This window comes from Squalius cephalus (genome assembly GCF_949319135.1).
Source record: "Squalius cephalus genome assembly, chromosome: 3".
NCBI classification, from domain to species: domain Eukaryota; kingdom Metazoa; phylum Chordata; class Actinopteri; order Cypriniformes; family Leuciscidae; genus Squalius; species Squalius cephalus.
Genome location: NC_137124.1, coordinates 4,159,609 through 4,178,665, shown reverse-complemented (window position 1 = coordinate 4,178,665; position 19,057 = coordinate 4,159,609). Strand labels below are relative to the sequence as shown.

Sequence of the window (19,057 nt, the reverse complement as noted above, 5' to 3'; positions counted from 1 at the left end):
ACCCATTTTAGATTTGCGCCTGGCGCAAGAGTCATTTATCCCGCCGGGAAAATAGCAACAGCGCCAAGACCCGCCCACAAAGTTACTTGCGCTTTGCGCTTTGACACTTGCGTTTCAGATCATTAAAATAGGGCCCTATACCTTTAAAAATAAAGTGATGTAGTTGTTCTTCAAAAAAGTAAGAAAGAAAGAAAAGTGAGGACATTAAAGGGTTAAAGACAATTACTTTATGCATTTTTTTTATTCAAATAGAGTTTTGTGTGTACGTTTTATTGCTTGTTTTGTAATGAAAGTGATGCATATGAATTACATAATATATACAAAATGACAACATTCAGTTCTTTTGATCAATAATGCAAGCAAAATCATAGTCTTACTCCTGAATCTTCTCCGCATTTAACAATCGTTTTATTTATCAAAAAGAAAAATTACTTATAAAGATATCCTATATAATTATAACGTATAGCAATGTTAAAATTAGTCGTTGTAGGACAATGACATGTTGAAATGATTCAGTGAAATGTGATATTGTTTGCTAGTTGTGTTGTTCTCTTCCAGGTAGATCCAGTTACAGTAATATTGATAATAAAATACAGTACGTTTAATTTTGTCAGGTTGAACTTAAGTTCAAGTTCTTTCACTGATTTTCTCAACTGGAAAATCCCTTTCTGCATATCATTAATGAATTGTTCTGTTTTCTCCTTAAACGGTTCATGTGTGTGTTTTGCAGGTTTGTCCTTCAGCCTCTGGTTGTCTTCTATAATCTCTTTGAGGATGTCAGGCACAGAACTAACCTTGCTGATCATTTCTGAAAGGTTTCCAGACAAAAGCCCAAATTTAGACATCCGGTCTCCCACTTTACCGTCATGTTCCTGAAAGAGCTGCGTATTTCCGAAGCAGGAGGCAAGATGTTCACTCAAAACCTGGGCTTTGTGCTCTGATAGCGAAAGATCTCTGAGGATTTCCTCAGTTCGTTGACAGTTTTTTTCCAGCATGTCAATAATAAGGTTAATTTTATCCTGAAATCTCTTACGTTCCTCTTCAATGGTTTGTTTAAAGTTCTTCTTCTGCTGTGTTGTCTTGTATATCCCGAAAGCTGCACATAATGCAGCGACTACAGACACAGCTGCCCCTGATACAACAAACATGTCAGAAACTTCTTCATTATCTAAAATGAAATATAATGCTGAAAACACCACCCCGATCACTCCAGCTATCATTGCTCCTCGAAGGGCAAAAATAGCAAGTCTGAGACCATTTTCAAACTCATTGATGAGATCACTAATTTTCTCTAAATGCTTGTTGAATTCTGGAGGAATGTCCTTATGGAGTCTCTTGAATTCCTCTTGGAGATGAATAACATCAGATCTAAGAGGAAACAAAGTAAAAACATCAGGGATTTTTCTATCCTTCGTATCAAGTGAAAATCCATAAATATCATGAACATAACATATTAAAACAATAAGAGCAATCTCTCACAGCATGTTAGGCGGGTACTCCATGCTGTTGCGCCGGCGCCGGCGTCGGCATCTGAGTGAAGGCATTGTTTCTGTGATTAAAGAACACAAGAGTTGTGTATCATGTCAGGACTAGCTAGGTCCACATTGCAGATTTAAGCGACTAGTAAGATCATCGTACAGTCAATCCAGTCGTCTATTGCTGGATGCTGCTAAACTGCTGGTTTAAGAAGCAATCGTATAAAACAACACAAAACAACAACAAAAAAAATATTAATGAAATATCTTTCCTTAAACATAGAAATATGACGTGTGTTTATGAGAGAGCCACGACTCGTGTTGTGTTGATGTGAGAGTAGACAATCTTACTGACAATCTTATATTCATCAAATGCTCACTTGTGCACCGTTTTACACAAATAAACCAAGACATAAAGCCAAATCAGCCTAAATATAACAAATAAAGCTTGCATATAATGTCATTTTTGTCTTATTTCTATAATGTTATAACTATGACCTTACCCGGATAGTGTGTAGAAGTTGAGCTGAACTCATCAGTGGAGAGTCAGTGTGGCTCATCGGTGTTTTAGCTTCGTAAAGCCTGGCAAAAAATTTCAGAAGAGACATTTGACATTAAACTGATATATTTATACTATCAGAGAGTTTATGTCTGAATAACAGTCAACACTGAACAGAAATCGTAGTATCTAATATCTTAATAATCAAATGGACCTTTTAAATGGTCTATCTATTTTTGGTCAAGTTTTTCTAATAATAATAATCTAAATTTAAACATATCTATTATGTATTAGTATTTGTGTATATCTGTAATCTGGATATTCAGAATAGGATATATTAATTTCCAGATAATATCTTTTGTAAATAGATTTTTCAAATCTATTTATTTTATTTTATTTTTAGTGATGAACAGTGGGCCCTATATACACTAATGTTCCTTCATACTTTCTACTAAGTAGTAAAATCATCAGGAATACAGCGATCTGTCACAAGCCACATTAATAACCTCACTGCAACATTTATTGTTTGAATTTCATGTTAATACGTTTTGAAATCGGTGACTTTGGCTCAAAACAAGCATACAACTAATCACAAACTTTTGCATGTTGTACACATATTTTGCTCAAATTGTGTATATACAATTATTAATTTCAGGTAAACAAAATCATCTGAGCATGCGCAGACATCGCAAGCCCTCCTTCTGCATCACCATAAACAATATAAAATATTATATTCATATAATTAATATAATAATAATAATTAATATAATAATGTATTAAGTCATTCAGTTATTGCAAGCACTTGACAACATGTCGAGAATATGTATTGGAGTTGCAGTGACTGTGCACTTGATGACTGTACGCAGAAAATCTGTCCATCCTTTTTTTTAAACAGACAAAAAAGTCTTGTTATGCAATTTTATTATGGAAACAGAAAAAAAAGAAAAAAAACAAGATGGGGAAAGATACAATGTGCATTTTCTTGTAAATTGTAACATATTTAGAAATACGTTTAGCATGTGCAAGATGATTATGCATCAGCCAAAGTAAAATAAATAAATAATATATATATATATTATATATACAGGTGCTGGTCATAAAATTAGAATATCATCAAAAAGTTGATATAATTCAACTTAACAGGTGAAACTAATATATTATATAGACTCATTACATGCAAAGTGAGATATTTCAAGCCTTTATTTGTTATAATTTTGATGATTATGACTTACAGCTTATGAAACCACGAAATCAAAATCTCAGAAAATTAGAATATTACATGAAATCACACAGTTATTACACAGTGATACCATGGTCATTGAACCAGGTTTTGGTTCTTTCGGCAGTGTGGGCCGATGCAAATCCTGCTGGAAAATGAAGGAAGCATGAAGTGCTCTGGAAATGTCCTGGTAGAAGGCTGCGTTGACTCTGGATTTAATAAAGCACAGTGGACCAAAGTCCTCTTTTCTGATGAGAGCAAATTTTGCATCTCATTTGGAAACCAAGGTCCCAGAGTCTGGAGGAAGAATGGAGAGGCACACAATCCAAGATGCCTGAAGTCCAGTGTGAAGTTTCCACAGTCAGTGATGGTTTGGGGTGCCATGTCATCGGCTGGTGTTGGTCCACTGTGTTTTCTGAGGTCCAAGGTCAACACAGCCGTCTACCAGGAAGTTTTAGAGCACTTCATGCTTCCTGCTGTTGACCAACTTTATGGAGATGCAGATTTCATTTTCCAGCAGGACTTGGCAACTGCACACAGTGCCAAAGCTTCCAGTACCTGGTTTAAGGACCATGGTATCCCTGTTCTTAATTGGCCAGCAAACTCGCCTGACCTTAACCCTATATAAAATCTATGGGGTATTGTGAAGAAGAAGATGCGATACGCCAGACCCAACAATGCAGAAGAGCTGAAGGCCCCTATCACAGCAACCAGGGCTCTCATAACACCTGAGCACTGCCACAGACTGATCGACTCCATGCCACGCCGCATTGCTGCAGTAATTCAGGCAAAAGGAGCCCCAACTAAGTATTGAGTGCTGTACACATAGGCGTAATTTGCGGGTGGGACGGGTGGGACATGTCCCCACCACTATTTTCTAAGGTCGATATTGTCCCCACCACTTTTGAAACATCTGGCGGCACGAATGTACCAATACAAATAAACAAAACATCTCCAGTTAACTGGCAGAGCATTCATTTCGATCGTTTTTTTTAAATAAGAGGCGATCTAGAGCTGAAGTGTGTTGTTTTTTAAAATCAACTGATCAAAGTGCTCGTTGCCGCTGCGATCAGTGGCGCGGATACTGTTTGTTTCTGGCTCGCGCCAGAGCCCATTCTCTGCTTGCGCACAGTCTTCACTCGGACACGCGCTTCAATCCGTTGTGGAGAAACGTTCTATTCGAAATTACAAAACAAAATGCACACAAACGTGTCCCTGCCTGATATACAACCACTGAAAAACATAATCGGTTTTGAAGAAGAAGAAGAAAAAAAAAACTATACGAATGCGGATTAGAACTCAGAACCTCTGACACGCTTGGCAAAAGTTCTACCCCTGGACCACACGCTTAAAATAGTCGGATCAACATATAATAGGCCTCATTGAACGACCCCCCCGCGCGCCCACCTGTCCCACCCACTTTTTAAAACAAAGTTACGCCACTGGCTGTACATGCTCATACTTTTCATGTTCATACTTTTCAGTTGGCCAGCATTTCTAAAAATCCTTTTTTTGTATTGGTCTTAAGTAATATTATAATTTTCTGAGATTTAGATTTTTTGGTTTCATAAGCTGTAAGCCATAATCATCAAAATTATAACAAATAAAGGCTTGAAATATCTCAGTTTGCATATAATGAGTCTATATAATATATTAGTTTCACCTGTTGAATTCTTGAAATAAATTAACTTTTTGATGATATTCTAATTTTATGACCAGCACCTGTATATATTGTTTATGTATCATTAATTTAAAATACTAAATACGCTATTCTATCTAAATTTGTTTTGAAAATGTTATTAGAATAATTGAATAACCAGTGACAGACAAAACAGAATATCAGTGAGATTAATCTGCAATGTATTGATTATAGGCCTATGAAGATATATTGATTTGTCTCTATATACACATATTTAGCTAATATTTTACTTTATGATGACAAAACTATATAAATTAAACTTGATTTCACTCAATTACCCTAAAGGTTTAAATGAATAGTGAAAAAGACACAAAAAGCTTAGATATTTAACATAATACTACAATGTCATTTTTTTTTTCAGAGACACGAAATGAGATCAATTAACCTTGACTAACTAAATCTCACAATTTTTGATAATCAAATGACAAAATTAAGAAGAGCGTGGCCATTCATTAAATGTGTTTATGAGATGTTGTGCCATGGGTCAATAATTAAGGTTGGGGATATTTAAAATGTTAGTATTTCGAATAGAATTTGTTATTGATAAGTTATTCGATCCGTTCAGTGTTTCTGAGTTCGGTTTCATTTCTGATATTTTTTTTTACGATTAAGTAAAGCAGTAGGGGTGTAACGATACCCTAATTTCACGATTCGATACATATCACGATACTGAACTCACGATACGATATTATTGCGATACTCCAAGACATATAATAAAAGGTTAAGAAAAAAATGTACTGTTGATTAAATGCTAAATTTGATAACATTTTGGGTGTAAATGAATAGGCTTGGACAATGGTGACACCAGAATAAATATATTCATGATTCGAACCTGAAAATACAGAATTATTTTAGATGAATATGCTTGCACTCTGTCACTGGCTAGATATATGTAAAATAATGTAGGCCACTTTTCACTGGTAACATAAGACTTATAACATAAGCATTATCAGGACCCACTAATATTCCCCCATTATTATACATTATATTCAACATAACATATGTAGTACTGACTCTGAAAACTTTTTTTTTTTCTCACAGGGTATTTTTTGGGGTGAACTATCCACGATACATATTGTTGCATTTTTGTATTGCGATATATTGTGACGATTGTTACACCCCTATAAAGCAGTGGCAAGAGTCATATTTCTCTTGTAATCAGCAAGCTTTGGACATTAAAGTTAGCTATCTGTTATTTTCAGTATATTTTTGTAACTTGTTTGTAATGCCTTTTATTTTCACAAATGGTTGGAATGTTGTCAAAACCCTTCACAGTAGAATAAAGATGGTGATTATTAATGTTGAATCCAGGTTGTTAAATATTAACAGCTATTAGTAACAGCCATGTTAATGGATAGTCAAGTTTATTTTATTTATTTATATAGTGCAGAATAGTGCAGTCTAGTATATCCTACCATGAGGAAACCTGATTAACTAATTCAATTCAATAGAACAATCAGAGAAGTAAACAAGAATAGAAGCAAGAAAAGATCCAATTAAAAAAAAAAAAACGTGTCAATTAGATAAAACTGGTATTAAACTTGACATTCATACTGTGTAGCCTATATCACGTCTGAAATAATGGCCACGCCCCCTTGTCTAAGCGTCACTACTGCAAACTGTACATTACAGAGCACACAAACAACACACAAACACACACATTCTCACCATTAACACTAGACCAACCTTTCTGCAGTCCTGATCGAGGCTTGTATTTTGCGCCCTAACTGTTGTGATGAAACTGGAGAAGCTCTGTCTTTAACATGTTGAAACAGAGCTCGTGCTTAACAGCGAGACCATAAAAACTAAATTACACTTATCATGCACGGAACCTATCTATACAATTTAGCTTTAAGACATTTACGTAAAACAAACAAAAGAAAAAGATAAACAAGGCGTATATTATTTTAAAGTTATAGCCAAAATGAAGCTAGAAAACACACGTTTATGATCCTCCTCTCTTCGTTCTGTTCTCTTCCTACTCCGCTCTTCCGCCCCGTGACAGGTTCATACAGGTTTACAGTAGGCAGAGCTGACATGATGCAAATGAGGTTTCAGAAGCTGCTGGCTGTATATTGTAGCCTATCTATACTGAAAAAAATCACGGTTTCAAAACCACAACAATTTTTCGTTAAATTACGTTCCTGCAGGTTTTTATTTTTTTTATTTCTCATCACAGGAGGGAAGTGTATATGCCTCAGGTTGTGTGGAGAGAACACGAGCCCTCCGGGTTGGTGAGCAGTCAGTCACTGTCTGTGTTTTTTTTTTTTTTTTTTATCTTAGCTGATCTCAGTTCTGGACTTGCACAAACAGCATTGCAATCAAAATGTAATCCGTGTGGAAATGTATAGCACTAAATAAGTTAGATCATGATTAAAATGCAGCGGTTGCCTCTTACTTTAAATAACTAACGTTACAGATAGTTCGGTCAGTAGCCTACAGTAGCCTACGGAGAGAGACACGACTGTGAGTTTGTTCGATAACTGCGTATGTTAACCTTTAAATAAAAGGGAATCTGAGTTCATCATCAAGTTGTCAGCTCAATATCATGGCACCATCTCACTGTAAAGCACAGAGTTCCTCTGTTTCGAGCTGTATCTCTCAAGGCAGAGTGTTTTTGAGCCGCTCCAGTTTCATCGCAATCGTTCAATGCAGAACACAAGAGCTCCGGTCAGAACTGCAGAACGGTTGGTCCAGTGTTAATGTTGAGAATGTGTGTGTTTAGGTGTTGTTTGTGTGCTCTATGTGTAATGTACAGTTTGCAGTAAGTTAATTGGAGTTGCGAGTAGTGAAGCACAGACATTTTGTGTGTGAGTGTGTGTTAAAAACGTAAGTGTTTTTAATTGCGATTAATCAGAGAGAAAAAATGTGTGATTAATCTTGTTCATTTTAATCGATTGCCAGCACTTTATTAATTATCTTCTAAACACAACCATAGGTTGACAAAAGTGCTGTACAGAAAGTTAAAATAATGTAAACAAGAAAACAATATGTAAAAATGTACAAAAAACAACATCATAAAACAATTTAAATTAAACTTTTAACACACCATAATTTTTGGCATTTAGTGGCATTTTCAATATGTATCCCCATTCAGTCGTCGACGACTATGTCTGATGTTCTCGACTGAAAGGGAACCTCCTGGTTGCGTATGAAAAAGAGGGAACGGAGGACGTAGTCCCCTCGCCACTACTGCTGGACCACCACTGACTCCGTGGGCCGCTCAGCTCCTCAGCGAAAAAGCAACTGTCTATGCTGGTGAGTGCGGAGCGTCATCAAGATGGCGTCGGTGTAGGTCACATTTTCTTGTCTCTTACCTGAAGTTTGTGCAAAACTTGTTTTTTCTTCCCCTTTAAAGACTATTTTGTCCTCAATGCGTTGATTTTAATTTTGTTCACGCTCCCCTTACATAAAAGATACTGTGTTTTGCGAATTCCTATTTTTTTTCCCTCAACGATCGTTAACGTGGCGTCGTGATGGAGGTGGACGATATCCCGAAATCTGAAAGTGTTAAACGTACGCATAATTATCCCAAAAGTGCCCGTGATTTGGATTCATTGGATGTGTGTCTTCCCGAGTCTCCAGCGGCAAGCCCTTTACCGAAAATGCGACGCCCGGCCTCAGATCCTTCAAATGCCGTTTTGCTGGAAGCAATAGAGAGACTGGGTAAGAAACAGGATGACTTTATGGAGAAACTTCTGGAGATCGAGAAATCGGTTGCATCCAATTCCACCCTCATTTCCGATCTCACAACACGGGTTGACGCCGTTGAGACAAAATCAGAGAATACAGCTGTTAAAACTGGTCAAATGGACTCCCAGCTGTCTTCACTGGCTGCAGAAAATAAACGCTTATGGGATAAAGTGGATGAGCTGGATGCCTACAAGAGGCGTTGGAATCTGAGAATTTCGGGTGTGTTGGAAAAAGATGGGGAGAATGTCAAGATGGAAATAATGGACATTTTTCTTCAGGTGTCACCAGGCTTAGCAGATGTTCTGCAGTCTTCGATTGATGTTGCGCACAGGCTTGGCCCTAAACTGGGCAATGCACGCCCTCGCACGATAATTGTACAATTTCTCTCTCGATCTCACCGCGATCATATTTGGGCTGATGCAAGAAGATCAGAAGTGCTCAAACAGAAAAAGATTAGGATCTCAGAGGACCTGACGCAGAGGACGAAGGAAGCACGGAACAAGCTGTGGCCTTTGGTGGAGAAAGCCCGAAAGGAGGGTCGCCGTGCTGGCTTCAGGGGACCAAATGCTATCGTGGATGGAAGGAGGATTTCTGCGGACGATGTCTGATATTTTTTAGGACGCTGGAGGTCGAAAACAAATGCCATGGATGTTCAGTGCCGTTTTGACTGAAGTGATTGGCGAAATAATTAGGCTATTGACTTTCGCAAAACACTGACAAATCCGTTAAAGCGTTAACGTTATATGTAAAGGTAAGCAAAGGAGGGGACTTAACAGATAGCATAACCCGTTATTAAGGGGTATGGATACGTTTCAAGTTTTGCACTTTAATTGTAGGTTATTGCATTTCGAAACTTTGTTACGATTGTAGTTGTATAACGTTAGTACTTTTTATTTTATTTTTCTTGTTTTGTTATTGTTCATGGTTAAACTGTCTTGTTTTTCTCTTAATGTACGGGGGATTCGTGATTTATCTAAACGCAAGGCCTTGTTTTTATTTTGTACGTCGCAGAAAAGGGATGTTTATTTTTTCCAAGAAACACATTCTTGTTATGAAGATGAAACCTTTTGGCGCAATCAGTGGGGAAGTAAGGTTTTATTTTGTCATGGTACTAATCACTCCGCTGGAGTTTTGATTTTATTTGACCGTAATTTTAGCGGCTCGATTCTGCAGTCATTTTCTTCTGCCAAGGGTAGATGGATTATTGCTATCATTCTTCTAGGGGATTTTTTCTTTATATTGGTTAATGTTTATGGCTTTAATAATCATTCACAAAATAGCATATTGTTTCAGGATCTGTCTTCTAAAATTCTTGATTTAAAAGGTAAATATCCATCTGCTGCAGTAATAGTTGGAGGAGATTTTAATGAAGCTCCTGACCTATGTCTGGATAGATTTCCCCCAAAACGGGAGTCATGCAGATGTAACACTATTATTAATGATTTTTGTGGTAACCTTTCACTTTTGGATGCTTACAGGTTTATGCATGATAAAGATTGTTCATATACTTGGTTTAGTAAAGATCTCTCTAGAAAATCGCGTATAGATTACTGGCTTACATCAGACTTTATATCTTCTTTTATTAAGTCCAGCAGTATCTGTCTTGCTCCTCTCACAGATCATGCTTTTATCGATCTTATTTTATCTGATTCTGGTACTGAGTGTCACAGAAACCCTGGATATTGGAAACTAAATTGTTCTCTACTACAGATTCCCTCTTTTTGTTTAGGTATTAAGAGCATCATTGATGAATTTAAAGCAAAACCTGGTGTTTCAATATTATCTAATTGGGAAATGTTTAAATACGAATGTAGAAAATTCTCTATTCGATTTAGTAAACGGTTAGCCAAGACAAAATCTTTAAAGTATACCTCTATATTAAATGAAATGAATCAAATTTTAGGCAAGCCACAGACAAGTGAAGATGATATAGTAAAACTGCACAACCTTAAAGAAGAATTAAATAACTTTTATGCAGAAAAGGCTAAGGGTGCTTTTATTAGATCCAGAGTAAAGTGGCTAGAATTCGGAGAAAAAAATTCGGCATATTTTTTTAATTTAGAAAAGAAAAGAGGGAAATCTAAGAAAATAATTTCTCTAAATATTGAGGGCAATTTGGTCACAGATGAAGCTAGAGTCTCTAATTTTGTTTCCAATTTTTATTCACAGCTTTATTCTTCTTCATTTAAACCTCAGTTTGCAGATAGTTTTTTTGAGAGGGTTCAAGCATTCACACCTATTATAAGTGACGGAAATCGGTCGTCTTGTGAGATGGACTTGACTATGGAAGAGTTGGATAGGATTATCTTGAAAGCCCCTTTCAATAAAAGCCCTGGTCCAGATGGACTGCCTTTTGAATTCTATAGGACCGCCTTTTGAATTCTATAGGACCTTTTGGCAAGACATAAAAAAACTTGTTTTGGAAGTGTTTAAAGACTGTATAAAGAAAGGTGAATTAACTGAGTCCATGAAGCAGGGATTGATCACTTTAATCCCTAAGCCAAACAAAGATCCTTCATATTTAGATAATTGGCGCCCAATTACTTTACTTAATTCGGATTATAAATTGTTAGCTTCTCTTTACGCAAATAGATTGAAACCATGCTTAGAAGAAATTGTCTCAGTTTCCCAATCTGGCTTTATGAAAGGTAGGCATATAGCAAATAACATTCGGCTTGTTTTAGATATGTTAGATTATAATGAATTGATCAACGATAGTGCAATCATTTTATTTTTAGATTTTTACAAGGCCTTTGACACGGTCGAGCATGAGTTTATGTTTGAAGCTTTGCGCAAATTTGGTTTTGGCTCTTCCTTTATCAGAATAGTTCAGACTTTTTACAAAAATATTAACAGCAATGTATCTTTGGTGAATGGTGTTTCTCCCCGGTTTACGATTAGCAGGGGCATTAGACAAGGGTGTCCTTTTTCACCATTTTTGTTTTTATTAGTCACAGAGTTTCTTCATATTTTTATTACTCACTGTGTAGATGTTCAGGGTATTGTAGTAGCTGAACACACTTTTCTAATTAGTCAACTGGCAGATGACACTTGTTTGTTTTTAAAAGATGAGAAACAGGTTCCTGTTATTTTGGAAGCTTTAAAAACTTTTTCTGATGCTTCTGGTCTCACTGTTAATCGAAATAAAAGTGAAATTTTACCTATTCACAGTCTTGATAAAGGTCATATAGAAGGTATTGAGGTCAAAAGTTCTGTTAGATATTTTAATAAGTAAATCACCCAAAGAGAGAATTTTAGATAATTTTTCACAGCGGACAAAAAAATTAAAGAATGTCTTCAATTGCTGGCTACAAAGAAATCTAACTATCTATGGTCGTGTTTTGATAGCTAAAGCTGAAGGCATTTCTAGGATTGTTTACCCATCTTTGTCCTTATATGTCGACCCGAAAACTTGCTCATCTATCGACTTTATACTATTTAAATTCTTGTGGAAAAATAAAACTGAGTATGTTAAAAGGAAGACTCTGATAAGGAATACTTTGGAGGGAGGTGTGAATGCTTTGGACTTCAGTACTCTCAATCAGGTTTTCAAGATCGGCTGGATTAAACGCTGCCTGAATGCTGATTCTAATTTGTTATGGTTTCACATACCTAAAGTTATCTTTGAAAAATGTGGAGGGTTAAATTTTTTTATTGTCTTGCGATTTTAAATGCAACAAACTTCCGTTCAAGCTTGCTAATTTTCATAAGCAAGCCCTGGAGGCCTGTAAGCTTGCCTTTTGCCACAATTTTTCCCCTCATAGAAGTATTATATGGAACAATCAGAATGTGCTGCGTGGAAAAAAAATCTGTGTTTATTAAGGATTGGGTTGACAAAGGTGTAGTTTTTGTTTTGGATTTGTTGAAGAAGGATGGCAGCTTTTATTCCTACAATGAATTTATTAACCTTTTTGGAGTGGATTCCTCACCTAAAGTATATAACTGGGTTATTAATTCTATTTCACCTAAACTTTTGCATATGGTTAGGTCATACTGTAGCTACAGAGTATCCATTTGTGAAATGCCCCGGTTGTCTATTGGAGGTTTGGAGCTTTCCAATGTTAAATGTAACAATTTTTGGATTAGAAGATTTCTCATTGGGAAGATCAGCTGTCATCCCAAAGCTTTTTTCAAATGGAAATTAAATTATCCTTCTCTTTCTACCATTAATATATGGACTGGCGTTAATAAGTTTCTGTTACCAAATAAGTGGAAAGAGCTTTACTTTAAAATTCTACATAATTACTATCCCTGTAACTCTTTTCTTTCTAAATTTAAATTAGACATCTCTTCACAATGCACATTCTGTAATTCTAATCTTGAAACAATACCACATTTGTTTTTTGAATGTGATTTTGCAAAGGAGTTCTGGAAAAAAGTAGCCTGGCTTATTTTCTCTGCTTATTACAAACTCTTTACTTTTGAGGTTATGAATGTGCTGTTTTTGATTTGGGACTCCGGGTCAAGGGAGATGGATGACAGATTAAAACTGCTTACTTTATGTGGCAAATTTCATCTTCATAAATGTAAAGTTACTGATTCTAAGCCCAATTTTAAACTTTTTTGTGTCGATTTAAAAATATTTTATGACTCTCTTTGTTTATCAGCTAATAAGAAAGCTGCTAAAACTTCTTTGTTGCTCAAAAAAATTATGGTTTCATTTTAAACTACCTCCTGATTTTCTGAAGATTAGTTATTTATGTATCCCTAATTTATTTATATGTGTATGTGTATTATTATTATTATTATTATTATCTTTTTTTTTTTTTTTTGTAGTTTCTATGAATGTTTTGTGAACTATCCCTTATGTAGGCTACTGCCTTGAATTACTTTGAATTTAATTGTCTTATTTTTTGTATCTTAATTTATTTGTTGTGCTTGATGCATGTATCCCCTGTGCTTTTTGTTCAATAAAAAATAAAAAAAAATAAATAGTGTGTGGTGTGGCGCAATGGATAAGACACATGCCTTTGGTGTGAGAGACCCGGGTTCGAATCCACTGTGAGACACCAATGTGTCCCTGAGCAAGACACTTAACCCCTAGTTGCTCCAGAGGCGTGCGACCTCTGACATATATAGCAATTGTAAGTCGCTTTGGATAAAAGCGTCAGCTAAATGAATAAATGTAAATGAATAAATGTAAATAAAATATGCTGGTGAGTGCGTCCACTTCCGTGTTTATACCCGCGCTGCGGGGCGGGGCGTGTAATCATGCACGCCGATGTTGTATTGGCTTGATTAAATAGCAGTACGAAGAAGACAGTTTGACAGACTATTGACAGGACTTAACCCCCTGCATGCTCGTTATGTTTTTTTATTTTGTTTTATTAGCATTTTTTCTATTAATAATTCTATTAAAAAGATTATTATTTTTTTTTTTTTTTAATGGAACAGGAAAAATCTTGATGGAAAAAGCTGGTGAATAATACTTCAAATATTTTTATGCTCAGTAGAAAAACAAGTTGTATAGAGAACATTTAAACAACTATGTTTGGAGTGGTTTACAAGTGATCATGTAATGTTTTTCATTTTGTAATATCTTAATTGTTTAAGGTGATGGGCATTCAAGATTGCTGTAATTCAAGAAGTTATTATTGACCACATATCCTCCCCCATTGAGGCTGTGAGCTAAAAAAAATAGACAAAGAAAATGGCACTTTTCCTGGAGTTCAACAGTGTTGCCAGTATTTTACCATTAATTTACAGGTCAAAGATTTACAGTGGTACCTGAATTCCTCACCAGAAACAGACTTTGATAGAAGTTTAGAATATTGCTTGAGTAAAAGTTTTAAAGTATGTGATATTTAATGTACTCAAGTATGAAAAGTATTTTTATTATATTAAACGTACTTAAGGATTGAAAGTAAAAGTACAAGTAAATGCAAAATACATAAAGGAGCAAATATATATATATATATATATATATATATATATATATATATATATATATATATATATATATATATATAAATAGAAAATTGTTCTATACACAGCAGAAAGATTGTGTTCAGGACCTATACTGGATTGAGTTCAGGGCCTAAAATTGTGCTGTAAAATAACGGTAATCTGGCAGCAGGAGTTGTCAGTAATGTACCGTTACGTACGTACCGCTATGTACGTACCGTTATGTACGTACCCTATACCATTAATGTACAGCTCTTGTTTTTTACAGTATGTTACCGTAAAAATAACACTGAAATTTACACAAAATAAAACTGGAAAATGGATTTCTTCGAACAGTTTGAATTAAAAAACTAGTATGTATACAGTGTTAGTACTTTGAACCACTGAAAAGGGATATTTCTCAATATAAAACAGCAAACACTTGAAATTAGTGAAATAATTAAAAACATGACTTTAGCACACATATTTGCAGTTTGTCATTAGCTTGCAAATACATATACTGGTAAAATACTCAGCAAACAGCTTATCACAGCATCAGCAACTACACATTTACTGCTGTAAGCCCGTCTAATCCTCCAAATGGCGGACTGGTCTCTGCGCGGGTGAATACGGGTGAAGGTCTCTGCGCGTTACTGTCTTTCCTTTTACGCAACACAACAAGATTACAGTGTTTGTCAATTGTTAACAAGCATTGTTCAATACTGAAACCACATTTTCAAAACTCTTCATAACGTCTGCATTACCAACATTAATTACAGTACCTTAAAAACCCACTCAGACCAACAAAACACTTCATACATGTCTCAAAAAAAGCTCATTCCACCAATCACTGGCAACAAATTCTCATTCAGAAAACATGCATGTCACTCATAACCTGTGTTGGGAGTAACGCGTTACAAAAGTAATGCATTACAGTAACATATTACTTTTTGCTGTAACGCAGTAGTGTAAGGCATTACTAATCAATTTTCAGTAATATTTTACTCGGTACATGTTCAGTAACACTTGCGTTACAACACACTTTTAGCCCAAAATTTAATTGTAAAAAAAAAAAAAACACGGGGGAAAAAAACAGCAAGCCCGTGAGGCATTAACGAATGAAAAAATGCATGCAAGTTATTACCTGTTCGTGGTCAGCCAATAGCCGCGTGTGGTGTCCACGTTTGTAAATAAAGACTAAATTACAGCTTCTGATATATTTGTATGCCGATTTATTTCATTCATCTCCCTCTTGCATACAAAGGTGTAGTACCTTTGTATTGTGTGACATAGTCCAGTAAAGGCGTGTTTAGGGCAGGTTTTACAGGAGTGCAGTGAGGCATGATTTCAGTCTCTGTGTTCGCGCTGGCCAGTGGAAAAGCGGCTAATGGGAGAAATGACTTTCGGTTCATTTATGAGACGAGCGCCAGTTCACGCGCTGGCACCTCCATGTCCTGATTATCTCTTGTCTATATTTTACTTTTTTAAATTTATTAAATCCAGGCAATTGTTTGATGAAACATTGATTAAAATTAAGATACAATTAATACAAAACGAAATTTACTTCAAAGAAAGGCTTTGTGCTTTCTTTTTGAGGTCTCTGTTAAAGTTTTAAAGCAGTCTTTTAGTGCCGCTTTCAGAGCGCTCACATGCGAAACTGAGAACTGACAGGTCTGTACCATTGTTTTTTCCTCATAAATGCGAACACGAAAAATAAAATAAAATGAATATATTATGTTATGTGGAGAGCCGACCCTTCTTCATCCGGTGGGTAGTATAACTTTTGGTTTGCTTAGTGTAATTCACAGAATTACAAAAAAAAATATTTTGCTACCTAAAAGTTAAAGATTTTTGTGTCACGCATGCATGAATGTCTATTTCCCTCATATTAAATATAAAACGCATGAGTAGGCTGATATTTTTCTAATGTCTGGACTCCTTTATTAAGGGAGTATGGATATATAAACAGACGTTTCAATATATTGGTATTAAATGCATTTTCTGAGAATTTATATTTCAAGTTTTTACTGCAAATGTCACGTGGAATTTTATCCTCAACTAGTTTTGTGGTGTAGGTCTACGTATTTTATAATGTTAACTTCAAATAATACTAATAGTAATTTAAAGATGTGGTAGCATTGGATCTGGACGGGAAGGATAACTCTGGGGATTGGAAGGGACGTGTCAGGATTCTGCCTTCTCACACTGCGACACAGGTTTGTGGATCTGAGTGTCGCGATTTCGGTTTCATATCGCATATCGTTACAGGCCTAGTCATTTTAGAATGTAAAGTTCTACTTCTGTAGTTATTTTGGTGAAAGTAACTCAAAAGTAATACAGGAGTAATGTAACGCATTACAATTCTGAGACAGTAATATTGTAAGGTAAAGAATTACGTTTAAATAACAGTAACAAGTAATTTATAATGTATTACAGTTTGGAAGTAACTTGCACAACACTGCTCATAACACACTGACCTAAACAACACTAGCAACAGGGAGCATTACATAAATTATTTTTTTATTTAAAGTTTGATTTTTATTTTTATCTTTTATTTTTAAAGTTTTAATGAATTTTAACATAAACAGTATTTCATTATAGAATAAGAGATTTTTAATTTATTGAATATACTAAAGCATATGCATGTAACAACTATGAATCAGAAATAACTGTGAAAATTTAGTTTTTGCCAAGTTGAATCCAGATTAATTCACAAAGATAAAAGTATGTGGTGTTCGGCTGGCTTCCATCTCCATTACCCTCTAAATTACAGACAGTTTAACAGTAATTTACATTATGCATAACTACATGTGTATGTACCCAGTTTGGTTACTGAACAGACATCTTACCTGGATATACTGATACCGGAGTTCTTTCACTCGTTCACTGTTTCAAGGGTACAGTGTACAATTGCTTCATCCTTATTTTATGTTTCTCTAGGATTCTGGCAATTGTCGTTGTGCTGACCATATTCACATTTCCAAAAGTGATATTGTATGCCAGCACTCTATCCCGAATTTCCCGCAGTTTTATTGCATTGTTGGCAGTTACCATGTCAACAATGGCAATTTCCTGCACATCTGAGAACATTCTGCCTCTCCCTCCTCTCTGAGGCAACCTTTGGATCCTAAAACACAATTACTGTATTGTAATAGGTTTAAAAATTTAGACATATTGTATTCTACTGTAATATGTATCATCTCACCTGTTGTTTTGCCGGACAATTTGTACTATTTATGCAACTGTTGAGCGGTGCAGATTTGGTTGCACCCTTAGACCGGCCTCTCTCAAAGTGAGACCATGGTTCACAACATGGTCAATAATTGTGGCCCTTATTAAATCAGATATCACCGCTCTTGGTCTTCCTCTCCTTTGTCCTCCACACACTCTCCCTCGTACCACTCCTCTTTCCCCACCAACCTGTCTTCTGTGATCCATATTTCCAAACAAAATCAGTTCCAAGCTATCCCCTTTTACTAAAACATGGTAATGAGGCTAAAGCAGGACACCTGGGCTGGCTTTGAGCTGAAATTGCAATTAGATTGGAATGATTATTATTTCATTTTCGGCTAAGATTTTCTATATTTCAAAATAATTACTGCAGAAATGCTTGAAATTTGCCATCAATCTGATTTGAATGTGCTTTTATCAGCTTTGAAAGCAGTGTGTTAGAATATGAATAATATCCTGCAAATATATAGTTTTTTGCAGTTTGTGGAGTGTGAATGACAAAAGTGTTTGTGGATTTTGAAAAATGTGGTGATTGAATGCATTTTGTCTGAAAGCAATGAAAAAATAGTTTTGAAAATGTGGTTTCAGTAGTGAATAATGCTTGTTAGCAATTGGAAAAAAAAAACTGTAAATTAAATACAACCTCGTTATTTCATCTGACTTAAATGAAAAAGGTTTTAATGATATCTGAGCCTCATTAAAAGTGAGTGAATGTTTGATTATTCTTTTTAACTCTTTAAGTATAATTTACCCGTTCCAGATTAGGAAGCTATGTCGCTCAGAGGTCCTCACGTCTTCTGTTTAACGCGGGTCTCACGATCACAAGCTCATCAGTTTTGATCATCAAAGAGAGGTAATTGCTGTATACATGAGATCCGTCACATTCATGTTTACACAATCAAAGCTACTGTGGTAGCCCCCATGGAATTGCATACACTTGAATTTAACATAATGTTTACTTCAGTAGAGGTATGGCCACTATTACAGATATAAGCTGACCAACATTACTTCTCTTAAAATAGCTTTGGACTGACCATACTGTGGTTTACCATGTACACTTATCTAAAGTAACATTAAATTAAAACAGACACACAGATTTAGGTTGGTCAAGCAGCATTTGCTGTTCTAAACGGAAATTCACTTCTTGTCTTTGCAAACCAAGTACACTTGAATTGATGCAAAATATTAGTTGTCACTAATCTGACGCAAAACGTACTTGGTTACTTACGTAACCTCGGTTCCCTTAGAGATAAGGGAACGAGTACTGCGTTGCAAACGCTTAGGGAAAACTCCTTTTCTCGAGAATATTGATGCCTTTATTTTAAAACGCATTGCTTGCAGCACAGGCGAGAGCATCA

General features: G+C 35.6%; 1 protein-coding gene across 2 annotated transcripts; it reads right to left on the bottom strand.

Moving 5' to 3' along the window:
• Positions 1 to 214: 214 nt before the first annotated feature.
• Positions 215 to 6,890, bottom strand: LOC307155504 (uncharacterized protein). Of its 2 annotated transcripts, none has more exons than XM_079866192.1 (4): positions 6,579 to 6,890; positions 1,979 to 2,057; positions 1,480 to 1,549; positions 215 to 1,368 (listed from the first exon to the last, which is right to left on the bottom strand). In XM_079866192.1, exons 3-4 carry the CDS (start codon positions 1,542 to 1,544, stop codon positions 513 to 515), a joined length of 921 nt encoding a protein of 306 aa, XP_079722318.1. In that variant the 5' UTR covers positions 1,545 to 1,549; positions 1,979 to 2,057; positions 6,579 to 6,890; the 3' UTR covers positions 215 to 512. The 2 variants fall into 2 exon arrangements, with proteins under 2 accessions (XP_079722318.1, XP_079722319.1); XM_079866193.1 differs by having other exon boundaries at positions 6,561 to 6,888.
• Positions 6,891 to 19,057: the final 12,167 nt, after the last annotated feature.